General features: G+C 37.7%; 1 protein-coding gene across 1 annotated transcript; it reads left to right on the top strand.

Moving 5' to 3' along the window:
- The first annotated feature begins 32 nt into the window (after window positions 1-32).
- On the top strand, window positions 33-836 carry LOC145952483 (uncharacterized). Its single transcript, XM_083064849.1, has one exon. It carries the CDS (start codon window positions 33-35, stop codon window positions 834-836), a length of 804 nt encoding a protein of 267 aa, XP_082920975.1.
- Window positions 837-23,503: the final 22,667 nt, after the last annotated feature.

The raw sequence follows: 23,503 nt of genomic DNA, 5'->3' as shown, positions 1-23,503 counted from the left end.
AGGATGATCCTATTGTCATCTCGACGATAGTGATGAGCTATAATGTGAAGCGCGTTTTGGTCGATCAGGGAAGTTCGGCTGACATCCTTTTTTGGGAAGCCTTCGTGGGAATGAAGATCCCCAACGACCGACTTGTACCATATGCGGGGACCCTGGTAGGTTTTGTAGGAGATCAGGTTATGGCTAGGGGGTATGCTGACTTAGAAACGACCTTTGCCCAGGGCTCGCAGATGAAAACGGTGACCATTCGGTATTTAGTAGTGAATGCTCAGTCGTCATACAACATACTTATCGGCAGGCCAACGCTGAACAAACTGGGGGCCGTTGTGTCAACATCGCATCTGAAAGTGAAGTACCCATTGCTGAATGGGGACGTTGGAATCCTCAAAGTGGATCAACAAGTTGCCCGAAAGTATTACGAGGACAGTTTGAAGGCACGAAGATGCTTGTACACCACGCCGGCTGAAAAACACATCCATTCCATCGAATTGGATCCTAGGATGGGTCATTTTGATCACCGACCTGCCCCTGTGGAAGATGTCAAGGAAGTAGCAGTGACGGAGGGAAGGAATGTGAAGATTGGTACTTCTTTAACCCCGGAAAACGAAGAAAGGTTGGTCAATGTTTTAAGGGAGAATGCGTCGGCGTTTGCATGGAATTCCCAAGACATGCCTGGCATTGACCCCGATTTCCCGTGCCACAAACTAGCCATAGATCCTAACGCAAAACCAGTAATCCAAAAGAGGAGGAAGTTTGGAGAGGAGAAACGAAGGGCCATCGCGGAAGAAACAAAAAAGTTGGTGATGGCAGGACATGTCCGAGAAATTCAATACTGACCTGGTAGGCGAATGTGGTGATGGTGCGCAAGAGTAACGGGAAATGGAGAATGTGTACGGACTTCACTGATCTGAATAAGGTCTGCCCAAAGGACTCGTACCCGTTGCCCAACATAGACTACTTGGTTGATGGGGCATCGGGGTACGAATTGCTGAGTTTCATGGATGCTTACTCGGGGTACAACCAGATCCGAATGCATTCAGCCGATGAAGACAAGACTGCCTTCATAGCAGACCAAGCCAATTTTTGCTACAGGGTTATGCCGTTCGGTTTAAAGAACGCAGGGGCGACTTATCAATGACTGATGGACAAGGTCCTAGTAAATCAGCTAGGTAGGAATGTGGAAGCTTATGTGGATGACATGGTGGTGAAGTCAGCGAGCATCGATCGACATTTCGACGATTTGCAGGAGTTTTTTGACACTATCGGTAAGTACCAACTCAAGTTGAATCCCGAAAAGTGCTCTTTCGGGGTCCAAGCAGGAAAGTTCGTCGGCTTCCTACTGACTCATCATGGCATCGAAGAAAACCCTGACAAGTGCTCGACCATCATCAACATGAAGAGTCCATCTACAGTGAAGGAAGTCCAACAACTTACGGGAAGAATGACTTTTGTATCCCGTTTTCTTTCAAGGGCAGCTGATAAGGCATTACCCCTTTTTCAATGCTTAAAGAAGAACGATCGTTTCACTTGGACGACCGAGTGTGAAGAAGCTTTCACGGAACTCAAGAGGTCATTTGCGTCGTCGTTGATCCTAAAAAACCATGACCGAACACCCCTTTGTTGGTCTACATATCGGCATCTGACCGAGCAGTCAGTGCGATTCTAGTACAAGAGCAGGAAGCTTCTCAAGTTCCTATTTACTTCATGAGTAGGGTTTTACAGGAGGCCGAGACGAGGTACCAGAAGATTGAGAAGTTGGCTTTGGCGATACTAGTTACCGCAAGGAAGTTAAGACACTATTTCTAGAGCTACGAGGTGGTAGTCCGAACTGACCATCCGATCCGGCAAGTCTTACAAAAGCTCGACCTGGCAGGAAGAATGATGAAGTGGTCGGTCGAGCTATCGGAGTTCTCCATCAAGTATGAGCCGAGAGGGGCAATCAAAGCTCAAGCTTTAGTCGACTTCGTGATGGAATTGACTTCTCCTGTTGAGGAGGGTACTGTCGGAGAAACTCAATGGATTCTATCGGTGGACGGTGCTTCAAATCTCGGAGGAAGTAGAGGGAGAATTGTCTTGGAAGGTCCAGGGGGCATATTGCTGGAACAGTCACTACGTTTCGAAAAATTTCCGAGAGTTTACACTTAAACATGTACCCCGAGAACAAAATTCGTGGGTCGATCTACTCTCTAAGCTAGCCAGTACTAAGAAACCAGGGGCCACTCGGTCGGTTATCCAAGAAACATTGGCTCAGCCGAGTATTAATGAGCCACAGGGAAGCGTTCTTTTTGTCCAAGAGGAGATTGATTCTTGGATGGGACCATACATTGCATACTTAACACGGGGAGAGTTACTAGGTGACAAAAGGGAGGCATCGTTGATTGAAAGGGAGTCGGTCAGGTTTGTGGTCATCTCTGAAAGGTTGTATCGACGGGGTTTCAGCACTCAACTTCTGAGATGTTTGACTACATCTCAAGCGCAGAGAGTAATGGATGAAATCCACGGCGGCATGTGTGGAAGCCATATCGGAGGCCGATCTCTTGTATACAAGGTTACCAGAGCAGGATACTTCTAGCCGACTTTGATAAACGATTGTGTCAATTGGGTCCGAAAATGCAATGAATGTCAAAAACACGCGATTCAACATCACTCACCGGCCAAAAGACTACACTCACTCATATCCCCTTGGCCTTTTCATAAGTAGGGTATTGACATCTTAAGCCCCTTCCCGATGGCGGTGCGCCAACTAAAGTTTTTGATCGTGGCTGTGGATTATTTTAGCAAGTGGATAGAAGTAGAACCAGTGGCAACCATCTCGGCAGAGAAAGTGAGAACCTTTCTATGGAAAAGCGTCATATGTCGATATGGCGTCCCACAGATGCTGGTATCGGACAACGGAACGCAATTCACGAGTGAAAGGGTTCAGAATTTCTGTCAGGAGGTCGGAATCCGGACGATGTTCACGTCCGTAGAGCATCTACAGTAAAACGGACAGGCAGAGTCGGCGAACGAGGTGATACTCTCGGGAATCAAGAAGCGAGTTGAGGATTCAGGCTTGTTGTGGGTGGAAGAACTTCCCAAAGTGTTATGATCGTATCACAAGACTATCCATTCATCCACCCAAGACACACCCTTTAACTTAGTGTATGGGACGGATGTTATGATCCCAATTGAAATCAAAGAACCGTCCATGCGCGCAACCCATTTTTTTCGAGGAGAATCGTGGCTGTGGATTATTTTAGCAATTGGATAGAAGCAGAACCAGTGGCAACCATCTCGGCAGAGAAAGTGAGAACCTTTCTCTGGAAAAATGTCATATGTCGATATGACGTCCCACAGGTGCTGGTATCGGACAACGGAACGCAATTCACGAGTGAAAGGGTTCAGAATTTCTGTAAGGAGGTCGAAATCCGGACGATGTTCATGCCCGTAAAGCATCCACAGTCCAACGGATAGGTAGAGCCAGCGAACAAGGTGATACTCTCGGGAATCAAGAAGCGAGTTGAGGATTCAGGCTTGTCGTGGGTGGAAGAACTCCCCAAAGTGTTATGGTCGTATCACACGACTATCCATTCATCCACCCAAGACACACCCTTTAACTTAGTGTATGGGACGGATGCTATGATCCCAATCGAAATCAAAGAACCGTCCATGCGCGCAACCCATTTTTTCGAGGAGGAGTTCGACCAAGGAAGACGAGTCGATTTAGACTTGATTGCCGAAATAAGGGAACGAGCTTGAATAAATCAGGTAACTGCGCAGCGACAAGCGGCGCTTAAATATAACTCAAAGGTCGTCCCACGAAGCTTCATGGAAGGAGACCTCATCTTAAAGCGCGCCCAGTTGACTCAAATTAGGAACAAGTTGTCTCCCAAATGGGTCGGCCCATATCGCATTGATGAGGTAATCGGCAAAGGAGCTTACCGATTGAAGACACTTGATGGCGGGAAGATACCAAGGACATGGAATGCTGCAAACTTACGCTTCTATTATAGTTAATCTACTTATTTGTATTAGGTGCACTCTTTTCCTAGCTCAGTATTTTTATTCCCTATAAAAATGTGAAGGGGTTTTTTGCTGAGAAGGTTTTTAACGAGGCACCATTAACCAATAATTTCCCATCCGAATAAATATCACCTCACATTATTTTTCCATGATTATTGATGTTTTATTTTAAAGGCACCAAACTCGTGATTGATCGGTAAAAATCCGACTGGGCGAGTATAAATAACTCGAAGACAAAACTCATGATTGATCGGTAAAAATCCGACTGGGCGAGTATAAATAACTCGAAGACAAAACTCGTGATTGATCGATAAAAATCCGACTGGGCGAGTATAAATAACTCGAAGACCAAACTCGTGATTGCTTGGTAAAAATCTGACTGGGCGAGTATAAATAACTTGAAGACCAAACTCGTGATTGATCGGTAAAAATTTGACTGGGCGAGTATAAATAACTCGAAGACAAAACTCGTGATTGATCGGCAAAAATCCGACTGGGCGAGTATAAATAACTCGAAGACCAAACTCGTGATTGATCGGTAAAAATCCGACTGGGCGAGTATAAATAACTCGAAGACCAAACTCGTGATTGATCGGTAAAAATTTGACTGGGCGAGTATAAATAACTCGAAGACAAAACTCGTGATTGATCGGTAAAAATCCGACTAGGCGAGTATAAATAACTCATTAGACGTTGTAACTTGGTCATTTTCCTAACCAAAAAGAGTCAGAATTTGGGCGATCATCCCATGTGATATTGAATTCTTAACTTGGATTATTTTTCAATAGTAATGGAGATCGGCGTATGGACGACCTCTTGCACTTCAAATCCGACTGACTTAGATTATTGTCTCATTAATTATTTCCATCGGTATTTGGGCGATCACATCGCGTAAGTCTTTGAGGTTTTCAACAACATATTCTTCAATCTCCCAAAAGAGGTTGGATTTTGGACGATCCCTTTATGGAAGAGAGGTTTCAACTAGGTTTAATTTTAATCCTCCCATGAGGTTGGAGTTTGGGCGACTACATCCTGCAAAAAAAAAATTCAAAATCAAAACATTTTTAAGGCGATCGGAATTTGGATGATCACGTCGTTCAACAAGTTTTTCCTCATGAGATCAGAATTTTGGCAATTACTTTTGGTTTAAAAACCTCAATTTTTAACTTAGAATATTTTTGGCTCATTGGTTATTGCAATCGGAATTTAGACGATTACTTTTGGGTCAAAAACCTCAATTTTTAACTTTTAGAATACTTTTGGCTCATTGGTTATTGCAATCGGAATTCAGACGATTACTTTTGGTTTAAAAACCTCAATTTTTAACTTAGAATATTTTTGGCTCATTGGTTATTGCAATCGGAATTCAGACGATTACTTTTGGTTTAAAAACCTCAATTTTTAACTTAGAATATTTTTGGCTCATTGGTTATTGTAATCGGAATTCAGACGATTACTTTTGGTTTAAAAACCTCAATTTTTAACTTAGAATTTTCCTCATTAGTTATGTGAGGTCGGCATTTGGACGATTCCATGGTGCAGTATTTCACGTTTAAACTTAGAATATTTTTTCATTGATTAGGTGAAATCGGTATTTGGGCGACTGCATGGTCTTCAAAAACTTCACAAGTTTTTTGTTTTGTTTTTTCTTTTTAACTTAGAATTATTGTCATTGGTTATGTGCGATGGGCATTTGGGCGAGTTCATGGCACAAGATCTCGTGTTTAAACTTAGAAAATTCTCAACCATTTTTGAGATCGGCGTATAAACGATTGTTTGATTCAAAAACGTCAAAAGTTTTAACTTAGCAATTTCTCAATCATCTTTGAGATCGGCGTATAGACAATTTTCTCATTCTTTTTAACTTAGAAAAACTTTCCTCATTCGAAAACGTTAAAAAAGAAGGGCATCGTCAATAGGAAACACTAAAACTTGCATAGTTCATAAAAAGGAAAACCACACGGTACTGCATAGTTCAAGAGAAAGAAAAGACACTATGAATGAACAAGCATTTTCAATCGTCCTCAGGAGGTTCCACCAACTCCCCGTTCACGATCTCTTTGAAGTACCTGATACCCTCTAGATCAACATCAGCACGAAGGAATTTCACTTGTGCAATGGCCGCGTCGAAGCCTCCCATGAACTTGTTCATCGCTTCCATCTTCGCCGCATGAAGTTCACCCTGCACCTTCTCAACTTCGGTTTTCAACACGGACACATCGGCTTCAAAGACTTAGGCAGCATCCGCACTCTTATCACGAGCAAGCCAAGTCTCCATTAGATTTGCCTCCAACCTGGCCTTCTCGACGGCCCAACTCTCTCTCTCGGCGTCAAAAGCCCGACGCCCCTAAAAGAGTTTGTCCCTCTCGGAGGTCACCCATTTCAGGTCACCTTTCACTTTGTTCAAATCTCCTTCTAAGGAGTTGATCTTCTTTCCTTGAAGCTTGAGGTCCCTAGCCATCCCACGAACCTTGTCTTCATTAATCAAAGAAAGAGTAGAGAGGCGGTTGGTCAAGGACTCAACTCCCTTGGCGATGGAAAGGCACTCATCTTTTCCAAGTCTTCCTTGTCGCTGGCGAGCAGATCGGTCTCGGGGATGTGGGTGGAATGGTTAAATTTTTCATCCCAGAAAGATAAGGCCTTACCACGATCGACCTCGTGATCCACAGGGTCCTAATTCTCCCTAAGGCACATGCTCAAAGTCCTTTCAGTAGATTGCACTTTGACGTTGCCTTTATCCCCCTCGGCAGCTACCAGCGTTTCTAAGTTCACTACCGAAATAGGCTTTTCGGTTTCTCGGCGATGTTTATGAGACGTCTTGGCCACATTTTTTACCAGGGCGGTCGTCCTGTCGATCTCGCCGACCTTCTCAATAGCCGATTCCTCTACCCCGGTGACCTGGGAAGCTTTCTGCTGCTTCCATAGCTTCGCCAACTCCTGATTGCTCATACTAGCCATTCTCTCTGCAAAAACACATCAATAAGTTATAATAAGAAGTAAGGGTAAAACGGAAGATAAACTTCAACAATCAAACAACATAATACCTATATATATTTTCAATTCTTCAGGCCTATTCTCTAGATCTAGGAGTTTGGCGGTGTTGAAAAGGGTGGTTTTAAGATCTTCGATTTTCTTAACGTCCTCTCGGTCCTCCTCAGAGAGTGACTCAAAATCTAGCCTGCCAAAGGATGTCGTTTTCTTGTTCCAATATAGAGGATATCCCTCAAGCACATCCTCGTGACCGGGTAGGCATCGGATACGAAAAAATGATTTTTTGAAATCTTTATAGGACGACTGGAATAGGGACAGTAACCCCCGACCTGACACTCCACTCACCGATACCCAACTACTACGTTTAGTGGTTCGAGATTCGAAAAAGTAAAAAAAATTATCTGCAGTCGGCGTAATCTCGAGTCCACTACACAAAATTTCAAAACCCCGAACAAAGGCCCAACTATTCGGGTGAAACTGGGTTGGGGCCACATTTAAAGACCTAAGCACCCCTTTCTCGCACTCGGTTAGAGGCCACCTAACTTTGAGTTTAGCAATTAGAGTAGCATAACAAAATGTAAAACGTTCGGTGGTTGAGCTTATACACACCGGCTCGTTATCCACACAAGGCTCGCACACAAGGATATTTTCAACACCTTGGGTCACTACGTGTTCGCTGTTGAAACTATCCATCATGGCCCAAGAACTTATACAAGACTCACATTTTAAAACGTCATCTTTCACCCATTCATAACCCTCCCTATAATTTATGGACGCCATGGATTCAAAGCCTAGAGCCACACAACTAGAACAATAGACAAAGAACAACTACTAAACGCAATAAATAGTTGGGCGTACCTAAAGTCTAAAAAACACCTCCTTTCCTCTATAAAACGCCTCAAGACCGCCGCAAACCACCGTAAGGAAGCGGAGAAAAATAAAAATACCCGCCGAAGAAGAAGCAAACCAGGGAAAGACAAAATGGTGAAATGGGTTAGTAACGAGGGATATTTATAGCCCTCAGGGGGTGCGCGTGGGAAAAGGCGTGCGTGAAATGACGCGTTCTCTGACCCTTGGGATCCCAAATGCTCACGTTACGCGAACCAAGCGACGCGTGGCACTGTAATAATGTGCCCCCTACGACGGCGGCGCTACAATAAATACATGTCTCTTCAAGTGTAAGATGAAGAGACAAGCAATGGAAGACTTTACACCTTCAGCATATCGAGCGTCGTCCAAGTCGGTATCCGACTGAACCCTGCACGAGGAAATTCTTCCGACTCTATGGTTCGCCAAAGCCCTTTCGCCTTATAGGCTCAGGACTGGAAGGCAAGTGTACGGCATCGGGTTGTTTCCGATATGGTTCCTGCAAGTAATCCATTAGAGCCCTTTCGCCTCTTAGACTTAGGACTGGAAGGCAAGTGTACCGTATCGGCTGGTTTCCGAGGCATCTCATAGGAAAATAATCGTGGACCGTCTCGATCGTAGTCCGACCTGTACTCACGAACACGCGCTCTAATCACGTAGTTGAGCCTGGCCTGGTTGATCTCGGCTAGGACCCGAGTGGGCCTCACCTCTCGCCTTGGAAGTGAACCGTGTGAGATATCTCGGTTTATTTCCAATATGAACCACAAGAGCCAGGCCTTAAGCCGTCACGCTTTATAGGCTCAGGGCTAGAAGGCAAGTGGATCGTCCAGGTCGGAATCTGACCTGACCTCTCTACCGACGATAGACCGACTACAACCTTGACCGACCCCCTCTCTAAGAGTCACTCGGCCGATATCCGACTTGGCATCTCTGCGTAAGCCAAGTCGGTCGCATCCCGATCCCACTTGCCTATGAGAGTCTACTCGGTCAATATCCGACTGGACCCTCAGTATGGATCTGGTCGGTCAGGGCCCGACCCAACCTCCCCGTATAGAAGCTATCCGATAGCAAGGGCAAGGTCCAACCCTCATTGATCACCAAGTATCTTCCCGATAAGAACGGTCAAGGAAATCCCCACATTCTCGGGGCCCATAAGGCCCATAAATAAGAAACTATAAGACCCAAAATCCTAGAGTTGAGGAGGCAGATTACACTTTTGAATGCTCTGGCTCTAAGGCTTAACCTAGGAAGAAACCCTAGTCCACTCTTTGACCGGAACAAAAAACAAAAATTAACTCATACATAAACTAATTTGTAGAAGTTTTCTTATATAATTTCTTTTATAAAAATTAAATTAGCTTATCCATAAATTAGTTTTAACTTATGAATAAGTTTCTTTCATTTTTTTTCTTCGTATTTTATTCTCTCAAAAGTGTTTTTTTGAGAAATTTATTCAAACAAACTTAAGAAATTGTGATTAGTGACCAGTAAATCTAATGGACAAGATAACGAAGAAAGCATACATATATCCAAGAAACTTATAGAAATTTAGTGATGTTGGAACTTCCCATAAAATTTACTCATGGACAGTCTCAACACAATTAATTTTACCTTGGTATAATTCAGAAAACGATTAAGTTTAGTCTCAATACAACTAATGCAGCATAGTGTAATTCGTACTTCATTTTGTCTAATTATTACACCAAAACAGAAAAGGAGAAAAGTATTTTAAATTAACTATGAAGGAAGCAAATAAAAGTTGTTGGGAATTTGACAGATACATATCGTGGTTATGCATGTGATCGAATTACATAAGCATGCATCTTGGTCCATAGCGATATACCATGTTATCTTATCAATCAATATCCATCTCTTGTGGAAAACGTAACCTCTCCTTTATTTTATCGCTTCGAAAAATAGACAAAGGGCAATTATATTGTGCGTGTCAACCCTAGCTAGACTACGTGTTCTTCTTCTCGTTTTATTTCCCATAACATTTATTTTTCTCTCCTAGTGCACTTAGGTAGTCACGGATAGTGTATGCTTCATGGACTGAATAGTAACAAGTAATAAATTCATCTAATCCGTGCGAATTTATTAGAATAGATAGTAGATTTATGTCATTATGTACCATACGATCTTTAATTAATGCTGCATTTATATGGTTAAAAATTGCATACACCCCTCAACCATTTTACCTATATTAAGAGATAACACATGGAAGTTTTTCAATCATGTAGGGAGGAGGTTAGTAAAGAAATTGTGGGGCTCATGCATTAATAGGAAAAATAAAGTACACTAGAAAATTGTGATATTTAGTAAATATAATAGCAGGCAACTACACTAAAAGAAGGAGGGTTTTCCAATTTACACAAGGGAATGGAATTAATGGGATTTGCACAAGCTTGTTGTGTTTTTCATGACCTTTTTAAGGTCACTACCCCTTAATTGGTAGGTACCTTGAGCACGTTACTTTACTATTTCGAATGACTTATTTACTGGCTTTCGCTTGCAAAACCTTTTTGTTTACCCCTTCTGTTTTTTCCAAGGGTGTTGTTTATTTATTTATTGAAGAATAATAAAGTGTATAAGACAAGGGTCCTGAGAGAATGGCACCAAAAAATGCCTAATTCCCTCTTTCATTAGTTCATTGTAACTGATTTTAAGAGAAGCTCAAATGCATGATCCTTTCACACGTGATTGGGACCTTTTCATTCGGTTGGCTTGCGGTACTATCCATCCTTCTCAGGTAACCCATAAGTTTGGCGTCTTACACATGATTCTACGCCAACACTAAGTTCTTTCACAAACTCTCTAGTTTTTATTTTTTAAAAATTATATAGAAAAAAAAAACCACCTTTAACAAATTAGGGAAGTTAATGAAATTATCTTTAGCTTCATTGATCAAATCATGTTTACTATCGTTATACATAAGATGAATACAAGAAGGATGAGATCCTATTGAATTTCGCATTTCTTTAGTAAATATTTTGAAAAATTATTAGAGATTCCAAATCGACTAGTGATATGGTTAAATTAGTGTATATAAGTGAATAATAATTATTATCTTATAAGTTTAATAAGTTCATTAACAATTGCTAGAATAAGTTCTAATGTGTTACAATATCATTTGATTAGGAGTTTAAACAAGTATTGACAAACCGCTAACCTAAATGAATTAAAACCAACCCAATAAATTTGAATCGAATTTTTCTAGTATTTGGGTCAAATTCAATCTGACTCGATCAAAACCCAATATTGTATGGATCAAGTAACAAGTTTGTATTTTTTAACCTGTGATCCAACTCGATTCAATAATAATAATAATAATAATAATAATAATAATAATAATAATAATAATAATAATAATAAATTATTATTATTATTATTATTATTATTAAGTTACTATATAATACTCTTTGTCACTCTTGTTTAGTAACAAGTTTTGTGTTTTTAAATTAATAACATTGTAATAATACAATATATTTATTTTAAATTTATTTTGTATTAATTTGGTTGTTTGAAATGATAACAATATAACAAATCAACAAACTTAGTTTGTATCATTATTTGCTTTATGAGTTGATATCACTACATTTTCAATAAAAAATCAAATGATTTACATCTATTATGAAATATTTAAATTTTTATATAATTAAAAAACAAATTTAATTATATTGACTTGATTGATCCAACTTAATTCAATACATTCATGATTGGATTGGATTTCAAAAAATAAATATGCACAAACCTAATTCAATCCAATCCATTCAATTTTGATTGAGTCAAATAACAAATTCATCCAAATTCGACTCAACTTGATATGTTTATACCTCTACATTTGATGTGAGATGTCTAACACACATACATCTCATGTCGAGGACTGGACAAGTTGACTATAGACTCTAATATGTTTTGATGCCAACTTGAGAAAGTGATTTAGGCATAACTCAAGCTTACAAAATCGACTTATATGAAAATGATTATTCTTTACTTATATATATATATATATATATATATATATATATATATATATATATATGACTTTATCTCTAATCGATGTAGAATCTATGACAAATCACATCGACATTTCGAGCGTGAAAGTAGATTAGAGTCTAATTTAATTTTACAAAATTGACTTACAAGATAAAGATTGCTCATCATTTATATACACTAATTTAGCCATATCACTAATCAATGCAAAATCTTTAATAAAAATTATGAAATTACTTCAATTTCTTGTTCACCAAGGTTCTCATCATATCTCAATGGCTTGATCGATTTCATTTCAAGAAGTGTTACTTGTATAATAAATTTTTTCAACGATTTATATAAGTATCTCAATTGACTTTATGATCGATTACTTATCATGAATGCGGCATATATAAGTACTTCAAAATTATTTATAAGACCCTTTATGTCAAAAGGAAATAACTCGACATGTGGTATATGATATGAAGAAGTCAGCGCTTAGGATTATTGAGAGGGTAATTATGAACTATGTTTCTCATTTGATTTTTGGATGCAAGCTACTTCTAGATAATACGTATTTTCAGAAGGATCTAATGGCAAAAAACAAGTATGTTTTGTTTGGCTGAGAAAAATAATAGCGAACAAATAAATAAGAAGAAGAAAAGAAAACAACATTGAGAGAAATAAAAACAGAAATAAAATAGAAAAGATATATGATTTGATAAACAGAAATCAGAAAAAATAAATAAATAAAACAAATTCTCCCTGGTAATTTATTTAGGTAAAACGAAAGTAAAATAGAAAGAAAGTACCTGCATATAAAGTATAACCGTTTTATCTTTTTTGAGAAATGTATCATAAGAGGTATATAATAATTTATCTATATAACATTAAAAACGGAGATATGTTAATTTGGTGTCCATTTTTTTTAAGTTCTTTACTTTTAGATATTCTTTGAGAGTTATATTTAAATTTGTAATTATATATTTCAAACTAATACTTCTTTTTTTTATTAATTTCATGAAAGTTTTTTTTTTTTTTAAGTAACTGCACACCACTATTTATTGTCTCTAGTTTTTTTTACTAATTGTTCCACAAAAGTAATTTTTTTTTCTGTTGTTGATTTCTTCATTTTTCCTTTTAAATTCCAAATTTTTTAAACTACTTGTGTTTCTATTTAATTTTTAAAAATATTTTTGTCATAATTGCATGATCTAAATTCACTATTTTTATTTTAAAAACTACACATTTTTATTTAAATAAAATTTATAGACACACGAAATGTCTTGATTTTGCTAATTAATATTCATAATATTTGTTTGCTTTGATATATTCATAATATATTTGATTCAGAAAAGGTTCTTACTATTAAAAAAATCATTTTTATCATTACAATATTTATATTTTTACTTTTTTTAATACATTTCATTTTAGTATCTTAATTAAGCAATAATCAAAAAGCATATCAGTTGGAATCCTTTGGTATGAGGATTATTGAATAAATAAAAAAAAATGGGGGAAAAAAGGATAAAATGGAGATCAAACACCTTCCAACATTTGGTACAAAAAAGTCTTGTTAATTGAAATTGTGAAACAAGTATTATGTATGGATATTTTCACTCGTTTTCTCTACTTTACTAAACAAGTGATTTATTTTATTTCTATCGACTTTCTTTCTATCAAAACAAGGGTAGCATAGTCGTGTGTGGACGAAAGAAAAGCATCAAAATCAAAGTGAACTCTTCTTCAATTTCAGATCTATCTCTATTCAAAAGTCTTGAGTTTTCTTGTGCACGTGGATTTTAAGATAAATGGCCGCAAAATGATGCTTGTACGCATAAGAGGGTAAAAGGATATCCAAAAACAAAATTTTAGAGAATGTAATCTATTCTAAAATACGCTTACGAACAAAATCGCATGCTTATCCTCAGTGACATTTCCATAATTTCCCATAATCTTTGTCAAATCTACCATCTCTCTCTACTAGTTCCATATATTTTTCTTTTCGTAATAAATGCACTCATGTACGCTCTTTTCATGCATTATAGATTACCACTTCTAAAAGAGATCAAATTAATTGGGAATTTTTTATCGTTGCCTCACTTTTTTATTTTTCTTGTGTGGATCAGTTCCTGAATTTGTCTTGTAGTGAGCTTCAACGGCGACCATATGTAAAAGCCACACGTGGCCAAACCAAGTGCCATGAAATAATAATAATAACAAGAACCATGTAACATTTCGAAAAGGAGTTTAATATTACTTCCTTTCTACGTCTTGCTAATCCTTTTGACTATCCTTTAGTACGGTGTGATTAAGATGACTACATTTTTTTTCCAATAGAAAATAAACATGGAATTCGATCCATTATTAATTTCCCACCACACATATATAACGAAGGCTCGATCTTATTCTAAAAATCAAATTCCATGTGAATTGCATTTCGCTTTCATATCCGAAAGATACACTCGAACAGAACAAAGGGTGATTGGTGACTCATCAAGTAGAGGTTGAGAAAGGCAATGCAAGGTTGTATTAGAGCTTGGTTCTGCCTAGCTTTATATAGAACGTGAGAGAGAAAATGCAAGTTTAAGGGTTGCTTTCACTAATAGCTGTTTTTAAGTCAAATTATGCTGACATTGTTTGCAAATGTCGATCACTTGCCATTTTGTGGAACAAGACAAATTTATAAACAGGACACAGAGCAAACACCGCCACAAATTAAGTCACTATGTCTTAACCATGAAAATGATCCTCTGAACTGTGGACAATGTCATCTTTTGTGGATTCAAACTTTCCTTTTCTTCCTCTCTCTTTAGGGTTTCTAGGTCCTTAAATATATATATATTTAATTAATACATATAATATGCTTAGGCTGCTTTTAAATCACCCTTCACCTTATGGGCTATAGCTAATTAGCTAATGACTAGCCATATGCACTATAGCTTAAGTTCTAGGGCATGCTTCCAGGCTAAATAAACTTATCACCATGTATGGCTATATATTCGGTGCTTTTAGACCAATTAATGTTCCCTTTTGCGATGTCTAATAAAATATGGTATGATGTAAGTTACACTTACATATGCGTGTGCATGCATTTTAGTACTAGGTTTCACAAAAGCTGTGTTTGTTAATTAATTATACTGTTGGATTGTCTGATCAGAATATTATTTTGTGTACATGCTTTTAGAAATCTATCACCAAATAATAGATGGATGTTCATTTACCATGCTTATATACAAAGACAAAGTTAATTAGTGAGCAATTCAAGATACATGTCATGTCTGAAAACATGCATTCTTTTGCATGATTGAAAAGTTCGAACGCACCTAAATTTATAGGCAATTAATATTTTACTCTTAATTTTACTTTGATTGATTTTAATTTATAATAATTAATTTTGTAATGTTATGTGCATCTTGTGAATAGTATTATTTTTTTAAAAAAAATTTATTGAGAGTATAAGGGAAACAATAGGGCAGAAGCTCCTTAAAGCTAAAAACAACTTTTACAACTGTTTTAAGACACTCACTACTATATTTTATTTTTTTAATTAACAACATTTACTTACTTATATTTATTAAAATATTATTATAGATCAAGTAAATAGGTTATTTTGTAATATTTTTTTGAAAAATATTATATAGATATTGATAAGTGTTCAAATTGCATATTTTTATGCTTAATTTGGCACTTATTTTGGATGAGATATAAGTAATTTTGGTTATGTTTGACCCTCCAAATAGATGAACTAAGATTAATCTAAGGAGTTACAAGAGTGTAGTTTCTTTGGCTAAAAATATTTCCTTTTTGTGTAGGTTTTGATGAAATTGGAAATCCAAGGCTATAGCCCCAAAACCAGAGCTGCAGCCATGAAGCATGAACCAAAAAGAAGTGTTCCAGAGAGTTGGAGCTGCAGCCCCCATTCCAGAGCTGCAGCCTTGAAGCCTTGTGCGTATGGAAACCAATTCCAGAGAGTTGGAGCTGCAGCCCCCATTCCAGAGCTGCAGCCTTGAAGCCTTGAAGCCTTGTGCGTATGGAAACACTTCCAGAGCTGCAGCCCCCATTCCAGAGCTGCAGCCTTGGGTTAAAAATCCCAACTTTTCCTTGGACAGAACATATGTGGGGCCCAAAATTAAGGAGAAAAATAGTGGGGGACAAAAATTAAGGAAAGAAACAAGAAGCACATGAGCACTAAATTAAAAAGAAAGACAAGGGGCCTTAAATTAAGGAGAAACAAACAAGGAAAAAGGGAAAAATAATTAGTGGTTTTCCACTAATTGAACCACTAATGGAGGCTACAGCTGGACATCCACTAGGCTACAGCTAGAGACCAATTGGAGGGGGCAAGTGTTCTTTTTAGTAACACACAGATTGGGGGGCTGCAGCATACACACGTAGGAGGAGCTCCCAAAAACCTCTGTTTTTCACTTGGAACTTTGTACTCTCTTATGGAATTTGCTGCAGAATTTGTAATGGCCATGAGTGGCTAATTTCATTGAGGATTGGTTGGATGTAACTACTAACTCTTCTCCTTCTTAAATATATGCATTTTAATCTCATTATTTGTGTATGATTCTTTACTTAATGCTTATATCGGCTTGATCACCCGTTGTATGAATTTTTGGTTTTTGAATCCAGTTGGAAAACGTTTTTGAAAACCCGAACTGAATCTTGCACCTAATCAATTCTTGTTCTAGGGATAGACTTGATTTGGTTAGTCACATTGTTCAAGTTCTTGTTCTTAATGCGAAGTGTTGAACTCAAAACATAGAGGAATCATGTTTTGAGCTTAATGACTTTAGGATTCAACCTTGAGGAATCTTGTTGGATTACTTAATGAACGTGGAAATAATGGAATTAGAATAGCATTTATTTTAAGAAGATCTATGAGTTAGCAAGTGCTTCCGAACCAATCCTTGTTTCTTATTCATTGACCTTACTACGTTTGTTTTATTTTGTTGTTTTAATCTATTTTCACTCATCTACAATTTGAACATCAATTTCGTATAAATCATTAGAGCAAGAATTACTAAACACTCAAATCCCTGAGGACGATCTTTAAATACTACTTCGAAACTTGGTTCACTTGCCAAGTGATAGGTTTGCGAAAAAACTCATCAAGTTTCTGGCGCCGTTGCCGGGGATTTGGTGCTAATTAGTAATTTTTAATCTTGTGATTTTGCAATTGTGTAGATAATCCATTTTGTGAATAGCTACAATATAGAGATATCTGTCTTGTTGTGTTTTGTGGATTCACCTTCCTGTGCAGATTTCTTAAAAATTGTATGAGAGGAAAAACTCCAGCTGAAGAATTGCATTTTGACTCTGAAATCGAAAGAACAGCAAGGAGGAATAATAGCAGAACAAGAAGGCTGAGACAGTTAGAGAGAATCCTAGAACAACAGCAAGATTTTCTAAATTCTTCTACTTCTTCAAATCAACCAATGGCTGAAGACGGAACAGGAAATAATAATGGTGGAAATGGACCAACTAGGCCTCCCAGAAGGACCCTAGGTGATTATGCACAACAACAAGGTCCTAGACATTTCTCTAGCATTGCAGCTCCAAACACTTCTAGAGCCATGGAGATGAAACCTGCCTTCCTTACCTTGGTTAGCTCACAACAATTTGCTGGCCTTGATCATGAAGACCCATACTCACACCTATCAAATTTCTATGAGTTATGTGGAACTATGGGAATTCCTAAGGCTGATGAGGAAGCTGTATATTTGAGGTTGTTTCCATTTTCTTTGACAGGAAAAGCTAAAGTTTGGTTACAATCTCACCCAAATCAAAGTTTAACAAGCTGGGGTGATGTGGAAAATAAGTTTGTGAACCGATTCTATCCTTCATCCAAGTATATTAAGGCCAAGTCAGAAATCACTACTTTCAGGCAAGGTGTAGATGAGCCATTTTGTGAAGCCTGGGAGAGATTTAAGTCATTGCTCAGGAAATGTCCTAACCACGGGTTTGAAGATATAGCTCAACTGAATTTCTTTGTGAATGGAATCAAGCCTGAGGTGAAGATGTTATTAGATGCAGCAGCTGGTGGCACCATGATGACTGTGAGTCCAGAAGAGGCCACTCAAATTATAGAGTCTTTAGCATCTTCTGATCAACAAGCAGAGCATGGAAGACATCAATCTCATAGAAGAGGAGTTCTTGATCTTAACACTAATGATGCAATCCTTGCTCAGAACAAACTGCTGTCTCAACAGATCGAAGCATTGACTAAACAGATGGCCAAGATTCCACAACAGCTTCATGCTATTGCTTCTTTTTCAACCCAACAAAATCCTTCTTTAAAGTGTGATTTTTGTGGTGGAGATCATCCCAATGCTCACTGCTCTGAAATTCCAAATGAAGAAGAAGTCAATTATGTGGGAAACCAACAACAAGGAGGTAATTTTAATTCCCGTAATTATAGCACTAACAATTATATGCAGGGAAATCAAGGTTGGAGAAGCAACAATAACAACCAAGGTTATGGATGGAGGAATGAAGCTGGACCATCCAATAGGCCACCACCACAACAACAACAGCAACACCAGCCAGCTTATCCTTCTATGCATGAAAGAACCAGCAAATTGGAGGATACTCTGAACCAGTTCATGCAGGTGTCTATGAATAACCAGAAAAATACTGAAGCTTCCATCAAGAATTTGGAGGTACAGGTGGGTCAGCTAGCTAAACAATTGGCTGACATGTCTAAAGGCCCATTTTCAGCCAACACCGAGACCAACCCTAAGGAGTATTGTCAAGCCATAACAACAAGAAGTGGGAAGGTGGTAGGTAGTGATGTTGGGGTAACTGAGAAAAATGAAAATAAAGAAAATAGTAAACTGAAGGCGGTTGAGGAGGAGATTGAGAAGAATGAGGGAGAAAGCAATAAAAATGAGGGTGTAGATAGTGAGAAAATAAAAGAGAAGAATGAAGTTGAGAAGGAGAAAAATAAAAAGAAGGGCAAGGAAGTCATTTCCACTGTTCCTATTAAAGACTTACCTTACCCTCATGCTCCTTCCAAGAAAGAAAAAGAAAGACAGTTCTTGAGATTTCTGGATATAATAAAAAAGCTCCAGATTAATATTCCTTTCACTGAAGCCATGGAGCAAATGCCCACATATGCTAGGTTCATGAAGGAATTGTTAACCAAGAAGAGAAGAATTCTTGAAGAGGAGACTGTGGAGCTTGAGGCAGGTTGCAGTGCTATTATACAAAAGTCTCTACCTCAGAAGTCCAGAGATCCAGGCAGTTTCACTCTCCCTGTGTCAATTGGTAATCTGTCAGTGGGTAAGGCACTCTTAGATCTTGGAGCTAGTATTAATTTGATGCCTTTATCCATGTTGAAAAAGATAGGAGAAGTGGAAGTGAGACCTACAAGAATGACCTTGCAGTTGGCAGACAGATCCATCAAGATTCCACATGGTATAGTGGAAGATATGATTGTAAAGGTTGACAAGTTCATGTTCCCAGTTGATTTTGTAGTGATGGACATGGAAGAAGATGTGGAGGTTCCATTGATTCTGGGCAGACCCTTTATGAAGACAGCTCGAGTTCTCATTGACATGGATGAAGGAAAGCTGAAAGTGAGGGTCCAAGATGAGGAAGTGAGTTTCAATGTATTTGAAACAACAAAGTTTCCAAAAGGTCACAAAGATTGCTTCAGAATTGATGCATTAAATGATATGTACTTAGAAACTCAAAATGATTTCAAGAGCTCATCGCCACTAGAGAAGGCTTTGCTTATCTCTAATGAAGAATTGGAAAAAGTCATTGGTAAAGCTTGTCATCTACAATTGGAATTGGAACATAAAGCATTTTGGGCTTTGAAGGCCTTGAATTATGATTTGAAGGCAGCAAGAGAGAAAAGAAAGCTTCAATTGCATGAATGGGAAGAAAGAAGATTGAAAGCTTATGAGTCTTTTAAGTCTTACAAGCACAAAGCCAAGATATACCATGCCAAGAAGATTCTGAACAGGAACTTCCAACCTGGCCAACAAGTATTATTGTTCAATTCTAGGTTGAAACTTTTCCATGGGAAGCTCAACTCTAAGTGGTCAGGTCTTTTCTCAAATAAATCTGTCAAATCATGTAGAGCCATTGAACTTGAAGATCCTGGCTCTAGAAGGACTTGGCTAGTTAATGGTCAGAGGCTCAAGCATTATTTGGGTGGTGAGGTGGAGAGATTCACTACCAGCACACATTTGAAGGAGCCATGAACAAACAGGATTGTCAAGCTAAAGACATTAAATTAGCACGTTCTTATTTTGATTTCTATTTTTAGATTCCCAATTTAGTTTGAATAGTAAGTAATTAAGAGTTTTTGTTCATAGAATTGCTTGATATCAGTATGAATGTTGCTTGATGATTTGCATGTTTGTGTTTTGCTAATTTCATATTTTGGTTACTACTTGTTGTGTTATTTAGGCTTCATGAGTAAATGATATGGTAGTATCAATGCATGTTTGAATGTATGATATTCATGTGTCATTGCATATCTTATATTTTGTGTGTCATGTTAGTTGCACTTGGTTAATTGTGTGATTGTTTGTGTTAATTAGGAGTTCATTATAGCTGTTAAAAATGTGGGAGTGTAGGAACAAGTTTTAGAGAGGTTGAGAGCTATGAAAGAGTGAAAAAGGAAGTAAAAATATGAAGTTTTAAGTCTCAGGGCTGCAGCCCTCATCCAAAGCTGCAGCGGATTTAACAGAAAAACTGAAATTTTTTTTTCTGATATGAGGGCTCAAGCCCCGGATCCAAGGCTCAAGCCTTAATTTTCTGTTTCACGTCCAGGGGTCCAGAGCTGCAGCCCTCATTCACGGCTGCAGCGGTAACTCTCTGCCAAGCTCCACATGAGAGCAAAAAAAAAAAAAAAAAAAAAAAAAAAAAAAAAAAAAAAAAAAAAAAAAACGCAGCTGCAGCTCTGATTTCCAAGCCCAAGCTCAATATCTCTGCCACCATTGTAGCTGCAGCTCCAAAAACCGTGGCTGCAGCCCCAGGTTCAAATGCCCAAAATTTTTAAGTGATTTTAAGACCCATTTTCCACTTCCAAGCTACGAATACACTTCTCTTCACTCTCTTTTCATGTTCTCAACCTCTAAACCCTTCCACACTCTCTTATACTCCCACTCTCTTCTCATGAGTCTCTCTTGTTGGTAGGAGATTAATGAAATATTTCATAGTTCTCTTCTCCTTCAAATCACACTAAAAAGGTAAATTTTTTTCATAGATTTTTCTCCTCTAGTTACATGCGATTCTTTCAAATTTCTTCTTCCTCTTGAAGCACAATGTGATTTTTAAATTGTAATTTCTCAAAAGAACTCTTGAATTGTTGAAGTGAATGAAACACTTTGTTTGCTTAAAAAAAAATGCTTATTTAAGGTGCATGCAAAGTGTTTGTGGAAATGTTTGCAAGAACACCATGTGAAATTCAACTCCATGTTAATTTTTGGCACATTAATCTTTGCTTTTTGACGTGCATATCATCCACATGGTTAATTGTGCTTGAAATAAACTGAAACAGGAAGTCTCTATCCATGGCCTACTTTAGAAACCCTTGTTGACCAAATTTTATGGCCTGGGGACAGTCCTATATACTTAGGAGGGGGTGGAGTGCAACAGTCAGGAGTTCATAGTGCACAACTTGCTGCTGAGCATGGACAGGAAGAGGAAGTTGAGAGAGATGAAGAAGCAGAGGAAGAAGAGGAAGGAGAAGAAGAGGAATCCGAGTCAGAGGATTTTTGAGACAGACTGTGGAGAAAAGTTCATTTTAATTTTTTGCAATTTTAAATTTTAGTATTTAAATATTATGGTGGTTTATTGCTAGCTTGTTCAGTTTAAACTATCTGTTTGTTTTGTGTTAGTTATGGTTTTATGTGTTGGATGTTATAATTATACATGTGTTGTTTTGGCTTGTGGTGCTTAGGTCAAGTACTAATAAACGTTTGGGGTTTTTGTGGAAAGTCACTAGTTTGTGAATAATCACTGACTATTGAAACACTCAGTTCTTTTTGAAAGACAAGTCAAGTTGTTTCAAATCAGCAAGAAGAAAACTTTCATCTTTAAATTCACCGAAAAAAAAAAGTGTTGTTAATACTCATCTTTTGGTTGCACTCTATCATTCATGCATAATCTTAGAATTCATGAGCATCTCTTTAACTTGACATGAAAGGTCAGTGGTTGGATTTATTGAGCCAAGCCAGTGAGTGAGAACACCCAATACATACACTTATATGTTTGAGAGTCACCATCATAGCATATGTGTTTGCATTGTTTGATTCTTGAAATTGTTGCTCTTGTAAGAAATGTTGGAAAAGATCAAGGCATTATGTTGTTCATATTGAAGATCTGTTAAACCTAGAACCAAACAGCTAACCTTCATTTGAGAAAAATCTTTGTTTGAAACCCATTTGAGCATTACCCTTTATCCAACCTTTAAGCCTATACCAATCATAAATTCCTCACCCTAACCAAACCTTAGAGAGCATGATGAAAATGATTGTGGGTTAAGTTGGGGGGAGTGAAAATTGTCAAAGGTTGAAGAAAAAGAAAAGAAATACCATGTTGTGAAGTGTTAAAGTGAGAATTACCTCTTTAATGTTATCATTGTAATGTACAATTTCATTCAAAATAGCTCAAAAAAAAAAAAAAAAAAAAAAAAAAAAAAAGAAGCTAGGTTATTGTACAAAAAGTCTCAAAAGAGGTGGTATTCTTACAATTGAGTCAATAAATTATGAGGGTAAATATGGGAAAAGTTAAGGTAGAAATTGGGCTGAGATATATGGTTGGAGTTGAAAATTCAAGAGTGAACAAATTTTGAGTCTTGTTGCTTATGTTTATTGTGCTCTCTAGAGTTTGAACTTTGAACCTTGTTTACAAAAAAAAAAAAAAAAAAAAAAAAAAAAAAATCATGTTTCTTTGTTAACCAAGCCCCATTACAACTATCAAAAGACCTTGTGATCCTTCATCTTCTTTTCAAGAATGGTAATGGAGAGATGATATCAATGCTTATGTTCATAGAAATGATGTGTGTAGTTGAGAGAAACACTCATCCAAGGAGAGATACACTAGTGAGGAGTATTTATTCAATCACTGATTCATAATGCTCAAGTTTGTGATTTGATTTGTGAATTCTTTGATTAAGTATGTTTGAAAATGTGGCACCTCAAGTGAGTAGGAATTAATTTGATGAAGGTGAATTAATTGATGACTTATTCTCTTGTTGATATAAAAGCAATTTGTGAATTAGAAAGTGTTGTCAATTTGTAGTCATAGTGGAACCTTTGTTTGGGGACAAACAAATGAGTAAGTTGGGGGGAGTTGATAAGTGTTCAAATTGCATATTTTTATGCTTAATTTGGCACTTATTTTGGATGAGATATAAGTAATTTTGGTTATGTTTGACCCTCCAAATAGATGAACTAAGATTAATCTAAGGAGTTACAAGAGTGTAGTTTCTTTGGCTAAAAATATTTCCTTTTTGTGTAGGTTTTGATGAAATTGGAAATCCAAGGCTATAGCCCCAAAACCAGAGCTGCAGCCATGAAGCATGAACCAAAAAGAAGTGTTCCAGAGAGTTGGAGCTGCAGCCCCCATTCCAGAGCTGCAGCCTTGAAGCCTTGTGCGTATGGAAACCAATTCCAGAGAGTTGGAGCTGCAGCCCCCATTCCAG

The sequence above is a fragment of the Cajanus cajan genome, chromosome 10 (genome assembly GCF_000230855.2).
Source record: "Cajanus cajan strain Asha chromosome 10, NIPB_CcT2T_4, whole genome shotgun sequence".
NCBI classification, from domain to species: Eukaryota; Viridiplantae; Streptophyta; class Magnoliopsida; order Fabales; family Fabaceae; genus Cajanus; species Cajanus cajan.
The sequence above is the reverse complement of the archived record's forward strand: the minus strand, read 5'-3'. Positions and strand labels throughout refer to the sequence as shown.